Raw genomic sequence first — 12,913 nt, forward strand, 5'->3', positions numbered from 1 at the left:
AATTTAGATTCACAGCTAATGTTAATTTGTCATTTCCAGGGGCAGCACAAACTCAGCCACGCCTTTGACAGATTTGAGTTTCATGAGGAGCAGGGCAGCGTGAAAGGCCTCTTAATACACTGGCCCCAGAGATTCTCACCAGATCTAGCATATCCCATGTACAGATATGCATGGGGACAGAGCTGATAAAGCATGCCTCCATCCTGCCTAGCATATGTCACCTACCTGTTGAGACAAATGACGTTTCCTCCTCAGCTGGGACATGCAACCAAGAGAGGTACCAACAGGAGCCAAAACTGTTAAGGCAGGTGTTCTGTCTTGAGCAAGCCCTTGTGAATCTGTGCCTTTCAGCTGGAACCTGCCTGTCCCCCTTTCCAAGCCCTCTTACAGACCTTTTGTCCTTTCCTTTTGTTCATCTATCACAGCCTGTTGTGCTGCCAGAAAGGAATCTGCCTTCCCCTCTGCCATGTCATCAAACAGTTCAGCAGTCTCTCTGCCGCACTGCAGTGGCCCTGAGAAGGTAGCACAACATCAGAGCTCTCCGTCCCAGTCTTCCAATTTCTACTCTCCTGGGATAAGTTGTCCAGCTTGCAATAACAACAAATTATCCATTTTGTCTTTTGTCACTAACATTTCCAGTCCAAAAGCTTTTTCTCACGCAGATTGAAATCAATGACCTTTTCTTTTGGATTAGCTTTCTTTACAGCTTTGTGTACAGCTATTTATCCTGTTCTTGCACGTAAAAGGTCTGGCATAAATCCTGACCCACAGGGACAACCTGGCTGCAGCAATTTAAGGCCAAAATGTTCGAATGCAGATGTCTGAAGTCAAGCATTTTGTCTATTCTTAAAACATAATGCAATAGCCTGACTTGCAAGAGCTCAGCAACTGCATTTGCCACCTCTGTGGTAAAGCGGAGGGTGCTTATCATCTCCTGGGGAATGATAACTTGGACTGGAATGATAGCATTGGGCCTCTGTGTGGGGGAAAGTCAAAACCCTTTGGTTTCCACTGCTTAGCCCAGTGCTGGGAGGGGAATGTATGATTTCATAACATTGCTAAGCAATGACAAGAGCTGGTCTCTAGGGTGAGCTGTATTTACTAACACATTGCACATTTTTCTGGCTTAACAGAACAGTTTGTCATTTTATAAGAGTCCTGAGGTAATGTTTGTGTTCTAGATCAGATGCCCAGACTCACCCTGCCAACTCTCAAGCTTTTTCGTGGACAACCAGAACAGCCACCCCAAATCTGTGTCCTGAATACTTCAACTGTCTGTACTTCAATAAGACTGTGTAGACCTCACCTCCCAATCTCACAGATGCATAGTGACTCACAGAACTGCTGTTCCACACCCAGCCCCAACTGACCCAGGCACAACTCACACGACCCGAATACATCCCATGCAGTGAAATTCCTAAAACATCTTCTAGCAATCATCTCAAGGTCTGCTGAGGTATGGGACAAATAGCTGAACGTGTTTGAGCATGTTCTGTGCTAGCAAGTTGCCCATGCTTGAAGATGAGAAATAGCACCGTTACTCAGAGTGTGGGTGGGAGAACCTTGGAACAGCTGTCCTATGGGCCATAGACCTGACCTGCAAGCGGTCTAGAAGATGTTTTTGTACAAGCATAGTGTAAGGGTAAGGAGCAGTTGGCTACAGGGAGTGAGTTTGAGATTCTCTGACAGTTCTGTAATGGTGTTGAAAGCCAGGACATGCTAAAGCTATTTTTTGAATGAGCTGGGGATACCTTGAAGTTAGGAGACATCTCCAGCCAGAGCTGCTGCGCAGAGGTTCACCCCACAAGTCTCTGAGCTCCCATTTGTCACAACTGGATTGCATGGTGCTGAGACATACAACTACCTCCACACAAGGTCATCCCAGATCTCACCGGGCTCATTAACTTTGCTTCCATACTCTCCCTGCCTGGGACCTGTCTACAGATACTCCAGTATGCTACGTAGAGATCATATTAACACAGACGCTCTGATACCTCAGCTATGGGACATCTGGCACACCTTAATTACCAGCATCCTTATCTGATATCCCTGAGCAAACTGTCCTCCCTAGCAGACTGCTTTCTGAAGAAGCATTGTCCAAAGGCTCTTCCACAGTACCTCCTCTGCTCAGCAATGAAACAACTCTTCAGCTTTAGTTGGAAGCAGAGCTGGAGGGGGTTTTAAATGCTGCAGGGAGGGGAGAAAGGCATGGCTGCAAAAACATGGGAAGGGGAGTAATCAACACATACCCTTGAAAGGCCTTCTGGCTCTTGGCTCTAGTATTTGGTAGGCCAGAGCTGCAAGTTCCACAGCCAAGCCACCAGTGATGATCTTTGGTTGGAGCCTGCTTCTGTACAGTGGGACGGCAGGTATTAGTACCTCTCTGGGGAATTCATCAGGATCTCTCTGTCAAACGTTAAGCTTGCCCCTGTGTGAGAACAGCATTTTGTAGGTGAGAGAAGTGAGCGTGGCACATGGAAGACCTGTGTTTCATTGCACATTGCATTCTAATCGATAGATCAGAATGCACATCTGAGCTCAAGACATCCCTGGGTTGATTTCCTGCTACACTTACGAGCACAAACACACTGCTGTTTGAGCTAATGGTGAAAGTGCCCTTAATGGTGTGAAGCAGGATTTGCCAGTGGTAAACAACTGCTTGCTGCATAGCAGTAGCTTGCTGGGAATGGTGTGCCTAGGCTTATCGCATGGAAAATGACAGTCTAGTACGTGACATAGTTCATTGATACAGGAAAGATAAAGCTGCTGAAATTTCATGCTGTTGTAGAAAAGTCCTGGGTTTGACCATATCCTCTTCCAGAAGTGACCTTACGAATTTCTCTATAAGCATGTCTGCAAAGTGAGGAAGATAACGGGGAAGAAGTAGAATGAAGTGATGATTGTTTCCTCACTTATGGAGAATAATGTGGTATTTAACAGCATGTGCTGTGAAATGCACGCAACATTTGTAGGTATGGAGATGAGTCAGGACTCCATCTTCAAGTGTTTCTCCATGGCAGTACGTATCTGTATGCTGGTTTGTGACGTAGCCTGCACGATGGATGACTTATCTTATCTTGATGCCATTCTCAAGACCTATTTTGCCAGCAACTGTCCACTGCAGTAGAAAAATCTCCTTTTGAGGAAAGATTCCTCACACGCAGGTAGGCATTCTCTACCTTGTGTTGTTTCTGTCTTCCCAGGTGCAAGACTTCGTATTTGTTCTTGTTATGTTTCTTAACTGACCATGGTGACCTACCTGATACTTCCTGGGGGGTACTGTGGTCCTATGAGGGTCACTGATACAGGCAAGATGTCTGTGTCAGAAGGTCAGAAAGTCCTTTCACCCTGTTCCAGTAGCTCCAGGCATTTCTGCAGCTTTCTTCAACAACTGCAGAGTCAAAAGCAGGAGCATTTCACTAAATGATGGCGCGTTATGGTGAGCATGGTGAGACATTGGAACAGGTTGCCCAGGGAGGTTGTGGATGCCCCCTCCCTTGGAGGCATTCAAGTCCAGGCTGGTTGGGGCTTTTGAGCAACCTGGTCTAGTGGGAGGTGTCCCTGCCTATAGCAAGGGAGTTGAAGCTACATGATCTTAATATGATTCTTTGATCCTTTCTTGCTCTACAACTTGGATGTGAGTGTAATTCAAGTCCAGAAGATGCTAAGAATGGCAAGTCATAGTTGACCAAGCTGTGGTCTGGAGCAGTGGCAAACACTAAGTGGCTGTGTTTACATGGGCTGGACACGGGTATGCTTCCATGCTTTGGATACTGGGTGTGTCTTACCTGGGTGCTAAGTCCTGGGTAAAAAATGTGAGAAAATTATGCCTCTTTTAGGTTAGAAAACCTAAGAATTTTTCCTTAAATAAGAGATATCAAGGATAAAGTCTAAGGGCCAGATTGTCAATGGCAGTTAGGCACTTTACTGCTCTAGACAATGAAATATCCAAAAGCCCATCAAATGCATTAGCCATTAGTGAATGCATTTTATACAAGTCACTTGGTCAGCTAGTGCCAGACTTGTGCGCCCTTCGGTTGGCAGTGTCCCCAGTAACACCTACAGAATGTGGACCATCTGCTGAGGGAGAGAGGAAAAAACTACAGCACTGAGCTGCATCAGGTCTGCAAAGAAACAGAGCTTTAAGCAATCATAGTAAGTAGAAACGCTGCAGCTGAGGCAGGAGCAAAGAATGGAGGAACCACAGTGAGAAAGACAATTACAAGAGCAAAGAAGAGAAGGGAAACAAAACAAAACAAAACAAATGTAAGAACTGTATTTAACAAAATGCAGCCTGGAAGGTCACCAAATTACAGGAAAGTGAAACAGACATACGAAATAACATCATTGTAAAAAAAAAAAAAAAAGGTGCTTAAATAATGTGTGTCATGTATCCTCACATCACAGTTAACCGCAGTTACCTCTTTGTTTTATTTTGGTTAGCAAAGTAGCTCCCTGAGCTAGTCTCTTTGAGTCAAAGAAGCATTAAATCTGATGTAGTTCACCCACGTGTGTACGTGTGCTGGAGGTTTATCCCATTTCATCTTATTGCAGTTTGAGAATCTTACTCACTGTCTCGGTGCTGTGGTGAACCTGTGATAATGGGCTTCCTCCACTGCCTCTTCCCAACATTAAGGGTAAGAAGCTGCTTTTTCACTTACGTACCACTCAGTGACTTGAATGGCCATCTAAACACACTGCAGGCATGGTGCTCATTGACTTGAGCTCAGCACTGCAAGGACATTTATCCCTTAGAGCCTCTGTGAATGGCTGTGTGTCTCGTACAGCAGTGGAGAAAGGAGACGTGAGTGATGTGGGTGGTGGGTAGCAATGAAGTAATGTGGAGAGGGTGATATCATGGTATGGGCGAGAGCTTCAGAAGTAATTTATTGGCACAAGTTTAGCTTGGGTTTCCTTAGGAAACAAGGCTTATACAGTCACACTGGGTGTATATGTGTGCACATGCTGTAATGAGGGAGAGGCTGCAGCTTTTGAGTAATCCTTATTAGGCACCGGAGAGCCCAAAGGAGTGATATTTACAATGCCCCAAGAATGCAGAAAGCTTTGGTTTATTAAATGACAAAGAATGTATCCACCCATGTATACTAGCATCAGTCCACAATTCATTTGCTCTACTTAAGCAACAGCTTGTTACCTTATTTTGGTCACACAGCCACTTGGCATACATGTTTGTATCCCAAAATTTGCAATCCTGTACGTAAAACAAAATGTTTGGTATAGAAGTGGTGGTAACTGGGAACTGAATGTCAGCAGGAATTAAATATTAATGTACGTAATAGAACAATATCTTTTCCATGGAGCAATGGTTCCCATTTTTTTTGGTCCACCAGAGCACTGCAACCTTCAAAGTCTCAGGCAAACATCATTCAACCTTATAGAAGAGCTTTTCACTGGAAGCGTTTTATATAGTTGTATAGCCAGCAATGATGAATCACCATCTTCAGTACGACCACAGTTCAAAACCAGAACTGTGAATGCATTTGCTAACCCCTTATTCTAGTGCTTCTGGTTCAGACCCCTTCTTGGGGTTCCATCATGAAAGAGCAGTGATTCCTGACAGAATTCTTATTGCTTAGCTAGTATACATTATTCCTTTGCAGTTTACATTTAAAAATGTTAAAAGCAAGTTTGTTGGAACAAAAGCAAACAGTTTATCAGATATGTGGGTAAGCCTGATCTAATGCTACTTGTGAGAATGACTGAATTCAGATGTATCTGCCTATCCAGGGAATCAACAAATCAATCCAAAACAAAGGTGAGTTTAAAAAAAAAAAAAAAAAAAGACACTGAGAACCACACTGCTCAGCATCAGCAGTGGAATAGTTAACATCTCTTAGGCTGGATTTACAGGCCAGTACCACCCTCAGACAAAATCAGAACATGCTGGGGGGGATGCTTTATGAAAGCGTACTCCTAAAATCAAAACAGAGCAAGACCACCAGGCTTGAGTGAGCACAGCGAGACAGCACAGAGCTAGCCCCATCCAGGATAACTCTTTTCTAGAGCTTGTCCCTTCCAGCAGGGCACTGGGATTATCTCTGGTCCTGGGAGCACATACCAGCACCTCCTACCAGCATCCTCCACAGCACATACTTGCACTCAGGGCACAGCTTTCAGTTACAACCAACCTTAAAACCCAGGGAACAGCCCTTGACAACTGATGTCACTTGCTGTAACAGCAGATATTTCTGTGTTTTAGAATCATAGGATCATTAAAGTTGGAAAAGACCTCTAAGATCACCAAGTCCAAGCCCAAATCATCCCCACCATGCCCGCTAACCACATCCCTCAGTGTCACATCTCCAGTCTGGAATACCTCCAGAGACAGTGACCACACCACATCCCTAGGCATTATTCTGCATAAACATTTTGCATAGCATATACTGTAGATGATCAAATGCCCTGCAGTAAGAACAGCAGAAGTGATTTGGCCTGTTTGCCCACTTTGAACAGATAAGATGTGAAAGTCACACATTCTGAAGTTTATTTTTTTCTAAAAGCCTTGTTTTTGCGCTGAATGTTAACAGACTCCAACAGCCCGTCTTCTTTATTTGCCGAGACTGGCCTTTTTAGGGGTTAAATGAGTGTTCATATATCAAATGCTCCTTGGACATTAAGGATTAGATTTTTGGTTTGAACTTATGAACTCACTGGACTCGATGTTTAAGACTTTTTCCAACCTGAGTGATTCTACGATTCGTTTCTGCACCAGGCTCTTCTCCATTGGACAGCCAGTCCGTGCTGCCAGGTCCTGCTGCTGGGCTGGGAACTTCAAGCTAAAGATACTAAGGATCACAGGTATTTACATGCAGAGGACCACTGCCAGCCTTTCCAGGTGGGACAGCCCAGCCCACGGCGCTGGCAGACCGCTGTTCCCTCCGCTAACGCTGTATGGACACGGGCTCTCATAACGACTTACGTACACCTCCCCGCTTCCCTGCATAACAGCCTACAGCTACACTCCGACCCGCCCGAGGTCGGACCAGGCACTCCGCTTCGGGACGAAGCCCACTTCCCCCTCCAGGGGGCCGCCATCCCACCCCGCCCCGCGGCGCGGTGGCAGCGGGCGGGCCGAGGAGGGGCCGGGGCCGGGCCCGGGGCGGGGGTAGGGGCGGGGGTCGGGCCGGGGGTGGAGCCGCGGGCTGGCGGGTCGGGGCGAGGGGGAGACTTCCCCTTCCCTTGCTGAGCGAGCCGGAGAAGGCGCCTCCGCGACTCCTCGTGCCCCGCCGGTGCCGCCAGCCCGCAGCATGGTGAGGGGCCGCCCGGCCAGCCGGCGGGAAGTTTGGCGGTGGCGGCGGTGTCCCCTCCCGACCCGCGCTCACCGCCAGCCCTCCCCGCTCCTCTCTTGCAGATCTGGAAAACTCTCCCGCTGCTCTGTGCCCTGCTGGCCGTCGCCCGGCTGCGAGCGGAGGTAGGCGGGGGCCGGGGCGGGGGGCTCCGCCGGGCCTCTCTCGGGCCGGATGGCGGCGGGGTCGAGGAGGGGACGGCCGGCGGGACGGGGGCTGCGGGCTGAGAGCGCCGGGCGCGGGCTGGGAGCCCCCTGCCGCTCCGTCTCCCTTTCCTTCTTTCTTTCTTTCTTTCTTCTTTTTTTTTTTTTTTTTTCCTTTTTTTTTTTTTCCCCTTCCCCTCGCTTACTGCAATGACCTTTTTCAGGCAGCGAAAGCCATTAGCCCCCAAACTCGTAAACCCAAAGGTCTGTTGACAGAAAATAAACGGTGCCTGAATTCCCGGCGCTGCAGGCTCCGTAAAAGTGAGGTCAGGAACAAAATATTTGATAATTGTGGCAGGGAAATGTGGAAGTGATTTGGAGCAAATGAACACAAGCTGGGCTGGGGGGGCGGCCGGGCGTGCTCTGCTCGGCGAAGCGGTCCCGGCGGGGGGGACGGGCTGGGGCGGCTTCCCGCGCGCATTTTTTCTCCCTACATATTTCTCCCAGATGGCCGGCCCCGCCCTCCAGCATCGCAGCTTGGCTCCGCGCAAAAATGTATAAACACTTCTGGTTTCCTACAGAGAGTTGCCTTTCTCTGCCTCCCAGCCCCGTGCCGCTCTGCCCGCCTTGTGGCAGGGATGGGGAGCGCCCATTGGAGTCCCCACGAGCGCTGGCCCCGTTCCACTCCCATTGCAGCCCTCGAGGAAACTGAGGGACCAAGCGGTAGGGTGGGCCGGTGGGCCGGTGTTTCTGCTGCACGTACCTTGTCACATTGTAAGGGACTTTCTGCTGTAGGCATGGCATACTAACATAGTCGGTGTTTGTGTGTGCTGTCCTGAAAAAGCCGGAATAAAGCCATAAACAAGCCTTAACTGGTTGTGGTCAGTGTAGTGAAACCTCTGAAGAAAGGAAGTGTCAGTAGTGCTTCCATAAGGTCACAGAATCATTTGAGTTGGAGGAGATCCTTAAAGGGAGTCTAGTCCAACTCTTCTGCAATGAACAGGGACATCTACAGCTGTGGAGCAGTGACAGGGCTCTGAGTGAAGTGTGTTGCAGTCAGTGATTTGCAGAAACGTGGCAAGGATGTGTCTGGCCTCTAGTTTCTGATTTCACCAGTTGTGTTGACTCAGTTGAAATTTTAGCTGTTTTTCATCTACTATACTCCAGTTCTGAGAATCTAGAAGGTGGCCCAAGTATAATCATGCTAACATTTCCAAACCGTCAGTGTCCTCATTTACAAACTGAGAGTAAGACAAATGTGAGCTGTTGTGCTCAAAACTTGGTTGTAAAGGCTGGTTGGTGCCTGAGCTGATACATTAATCATAGAATCACAAGGCTGGAAAAGACCTACAAGATCATCTAATCCAACTGTTCTCCCATTACCCTTGCTACCATAAGCCTCTAACCCGTATCTCATAGCTCCTCATCCAGACGCCTCTTGAACACTGCCAGAGACAGTGACTCCACCACCTCCCTGGGCAGCTATTCCAGTGCCTGACCATTCTCTGAGAGAAAAAGTGACTTGGCTGCTCTCAGAGATGATGATCCGTGTGTCAAAGCCGTGAATGTTTTGGTTCAAGTTCAGAATAACTTTAGAGGGGAGAACTGATGCCTCAGACAGCTTTTCTGTTAGGGTTCCCTTGCTGCTGGGTGGTGAGCACCAGCTAACTTGCAGGAACTACCACCTGGGATATTGGGACCTTCTTGTTGTATGAGGAAAGTGGGTTGTGCTTCAAGGTGGGCTGCTCGCATTCAGAGGCACATTTGGCTGTTAGCCCCCTCTAGATGTTCTTGATTTCACCCCTGTGTCCCTGGCATTTAGCAAGATTCACGTGGTGTTTCCCCTCTCCTAGATTTTGGAAGTGATGGCTCTATTTCTACTGTTCCTGCTGCAATCTGCACTTAACAACTTTCAGTACGTTCAGAATATTAACGCTGAGCCTTGAGCTTCTAATCCATTTGTAGGCAAAACCATATCTGAATATTACTGGCTTTTGTTCCAGGGCTCATTTCTACAATGTTAGGTGCATAATTCAAGTCTTGAAAGAAAGAAAGAAATTGCTTCAGTCGATGTTCTTGGCATGACTTTGTGCAGACTGGAAAATCTGAGACATGCCAAAATGTGGGAGCTTTTCTTGGCCCAGTTCAGTAATAGTCACAAGAGCAATAGATGGTGAACTGTGTGCCTCGGCCAGAGGCCAGCCACCAGCCCCAAGCGGTGTGTTGTGTGTCTCTTCCTGGGTCAGACTGTCAGAGGAGGCCATTTGCTGGTATCAGTGGGGTCCTGTGGATGTGAGGCAGTTGTGTTCTCAGCTGGGTCTTTAGTGAGCAGACAGTGATCTGGGGGAATCATCCATCACAACAGAGGAAAAGGGAGAGGCTCAGAATGTCTGATGAATGCATTGCAGGTGAATCGGTAGGGCTGTAACGCAATCGATCAGACGTTTCCTGCTGGAGCAGTTACCAAGTTAGTGCTGGAAAGGAGTCTGCTCACTGTTGAACTGGGCCCGGGAGGTCTGTAGGTTGGTGTGTGGGAACACCATGCTTACACCGGTGTCATCATATGTCCCATCAGGATACTTGCTTTTCAGCGTGAATTTTAAATGTTAATGATGAGATTTATGCCAGCACGGGTATATTGATGCAAGCTGTGGGTGGACGTTTGCCTGTTTGCTATTCATTCAGATTAATACCTAAAACCTGTAGCTACTCCCCTGACCTATCCTTAACCCATTTCTGGCCAAATGAGACTGCCTTTGGAAGGCATACTGTAAACAGTGTGAGTTGATTTAGCTCACTTTGGCCAGAAATGACTGGAGGAGGCGGTCTACAGGATCTCTTGTCATGAGAAGATCTACTGACAGATCTGAGGGGTTACAACCCCCAGGCAGCACAGTGATGACAAGCATTTGGGACCAGATTTATAACCTTTTCTAATAGTGCACGCTGCAAACACTGCACATCTGTTGTAACCCTGGGATTAATTTTTTCACCCCACCTCCTTTTCCCTCTGTATAATCTTTCCACACGAAAAGCTGAAAAGAGGTGTTGGGGGGCAGAAAAGACCAAGTTTCCAGCCAAGTTCTGTTTGTGTAACTCACCTGAGCTCTTCCTCTTCATCCAGCTTGACTCCTGTACATAACGACAACCACACTCCCCTCCCTCCAGGGTCCTGTGCCACTCTTCCAGCACAGAGCCTCTGTGCCCTGGAGATATGGGGCTGGTTGTTCAGCTGGTCTCCATAAAGCTGGGTGTGCTTCCTCCCATTGGGCTGCTTGCAGGGCCTGGCCAGCACCAACAGCTTGCTTTCATTATGCTTTTCCCACGTTCTTGCACTGATGGAAACGAAAAAACTGCTGTCTTAATAAATTACGCTTAATGAATTACAGCCGAGATCCTGGTGTACTTGCACAGCTCTAGGACAAAGCTGTAATTTGGACCTCAAGCTATTGTTTTAAGAAATGTCTGTTTCCCTCTGGAATTTATTGGTAAACCCTCTGTGATAGTTTTGTCCAGGGCAGTGGAAAGAAAGGGTGCTTCTAAGGTTTTTAATGGGTGTGCTGTGGATGATTTGAGAGCTTGGGTGCTGGCAGATAAAGCACATAGTTCATTTAGGACACCTCGTGTTGAACTCCCTGGCCAGATGCCTCATGTTTCTTTCTACAGGGACCATAACCTCTGAGCAGCAGCATCCGTGGTGCAAGCTGTGACACAGGAGTGATGTGCAGTGCTCAGGTGCATGTGACGCCCTGATGCTGCTCTGCAGATGGAGCTGTAGTTTGCCATTGGTCTTGAGCTGCTTTCTGCAAATTCACTGTGGTTGAGTGAATGACTTTATCTGCCAAGGTGCAAATTCCTTGCTGGTGATTAACGTAAGGTTGGCTGAAAGGCTTTTCTTGCCTGTTGCATTCTCCAGCTGCTGTTATTGGTACAGCTGCGTGCCCATCAGGAGGCATGGAGGCACCTTTGATCTTTCTTGCATGGTATTACATGAGCTGAGGAATGTTTCTCTTTGTGCAGAAGAGAGTTTATGACAAACCTCAGCCAGATGAGTTCTTCAGGCTCACGAGACTCGTGTTAACTAGGCTGCTTTAGCTCACACATCCTGTAAGCTAAATGAGATGGGTTCTCACAAGTGCCTCATATAGCTGGGTTGCAGCATCTGCCTTCGCAGAGGTGTCAGCTTCTGCTGCACTGGCATGTCTGAGCTACACCGTGAATAACCAGCACCTCTCTGGACAGATTAATCCCTCAAATCATTGTCTCCAAGCTTAGCAGAAGAAAAGACTGGAATGCTGTTATGCTGTGAAGCACCTTACAGAGCCAGCTCTGCGTGGCAGACACTGGGATATATACGTCAGCTTTCCCAGAGGTTGCAGATTCTGCCACAGTTGGTGTATTAGGTTAGGTATGAACTTGTTAGAGCAGGGGCTTGTTTGCTCATGCTCTGTGGGGCTCTGATTGCAACTTCTAGGCATCATAGGTCTAAAGAAACAAATGGCAAATGAACTGCCCTGGAGGCTTCAGTGCTGTGTTTAAGCATAGATAAATGCTGCATGAGCAGTGACTGCATAGCATGTTCTTTCTGCTTGCTTTGAAATGTGCTCCAGTTCGGTGAGCAGCTCCTTTCGTTCCAGTACACACTGGGCTGAAGACACCAGTCGGTAGTTACCTAAGATTACATCTGTTCTCTGCCATGTAAACTGGCCACCCAGAATTATCTATGAAATCTTATTGTCTGCTCTAACCTGAGATCTCATTGGTTACACCGTACCTCTCCATTTTAACAGTGTATCTGTAGTTGCTTGGGACAGTGCCCTTAGATCCAGGTTTGCCATGATGATGATGGAAAGCAAGCTTTGTGCTCCAGTGTGCATGTGTGGGATTTCTTGAGACAGCACCCCTTGTGAAGCGCATCAAGGGGAATATAATCTCAAAAAATTCTGGAGGCTCCTTTTGGGTAAGCAGGCTTGGAAGGAACAAGAGGTTTGGTGTGGATGACTGAATAGGTGGGGATTTGGTATCTTATTAGCTCAGCTGTAGGTGGATCATGTTTCCACTGTTTGACACATAAATACACGTTTTGGCAGAAGAAACTAACTGTTGCTTGAAGGCTGTTAGTCTTACTGGGTGCTCATTTCCCTGTACTTTTGAGGCATATGAACATATGAATATGAAGGAGACAGAAAGACTTGCTGGAGCTCTCCTCTGTATGGCTGTCACAGGGCAGATCCCTGTGTAGAGTTTCTCATGGCTGCGCTCTGCCAGATGCTGTCTCAGAGATGAAACTCCACCTGCTTTCTCTTGGTACTGTCATACTATGTGATGGACATAGACAAGATCAAGAGGCCTGAGGAGAATGCATGCTGGTGGAGCTTTCCCTCCTTATTTCTTAATTGATTTTTCCTCACAGTGAAAGATTGCAAGAAATAAAGATAGCTTCAGAAGTTACTTACAGCCAGA

At 47.5% G+C, this 12,913-nt stretch overlaps 1 protein-coding gene and 1 long non-coding RNA gene across 2 annotated transcripts in view; both read left to right on the forward strand.

Annotated features, from left to right (window-relative positions):
• The window catches only part of LOC128072506 (uncharacterized), a 34,897-nt gene extending 28,086 nt beyond the window's left edge, over nucleotides 1–6,811 (forward strand). Inside the window, exons 5-6 of the long non-coding RNA XR_008202309.1 lie at nucleotides 4,555–4,637; nucleotides 6,734–6,811. This is a non-coding gene — a long non-coding RNA (uncharacterized LOC128072506). The remainder of the gene's footprint in view (nucleotides 1–4,554; nucleotides 4,638–6,733) is intronic.
• Nucleotides 6,812–7,144: 333 nt separating this feature from the next.
• The window catches only part of FSTL1 (follistatin like 1), a 43,078-nt gene continuing 37,309 nt past the window's right edge, over nucleotides 7,145–12,913 (forward strand). Inside the window, exons 1-2 of the mRNA XM_052666292.1 lie at nucleotides 7,145–7,271; nucleotides 7,373–7,432. Of these exons, the coding sequence (XP_052522252.1) occupies nucleotides 7,269–7,271; nucleotides 7,373–7,432 (63 nt within the window). The 5' untranslated portion in view covers nucleotides 7,145–7,268. The remainder of the gene's footprint in view (nucleotides 7,272–7,372; nucleotides 7,433–12,913) is intronic.

Source organism: Tympanuchus pallidicinctus, unplaced genomic scaffold (assembly GCF_026119805.1).
Source record: "Tympanuchus pallidicinctus isolate F22 unplaced genomic scaffold, pur_lepc_1.0 scaffold10, whole genome shotgun sequence".
Taxonomy (NCBI): Eukaryota; Metazoa; Chordata; class Aves; order Galliformes; family Phasianidae; genus Tympanuchus; species Tympanuchus pallidicinctus.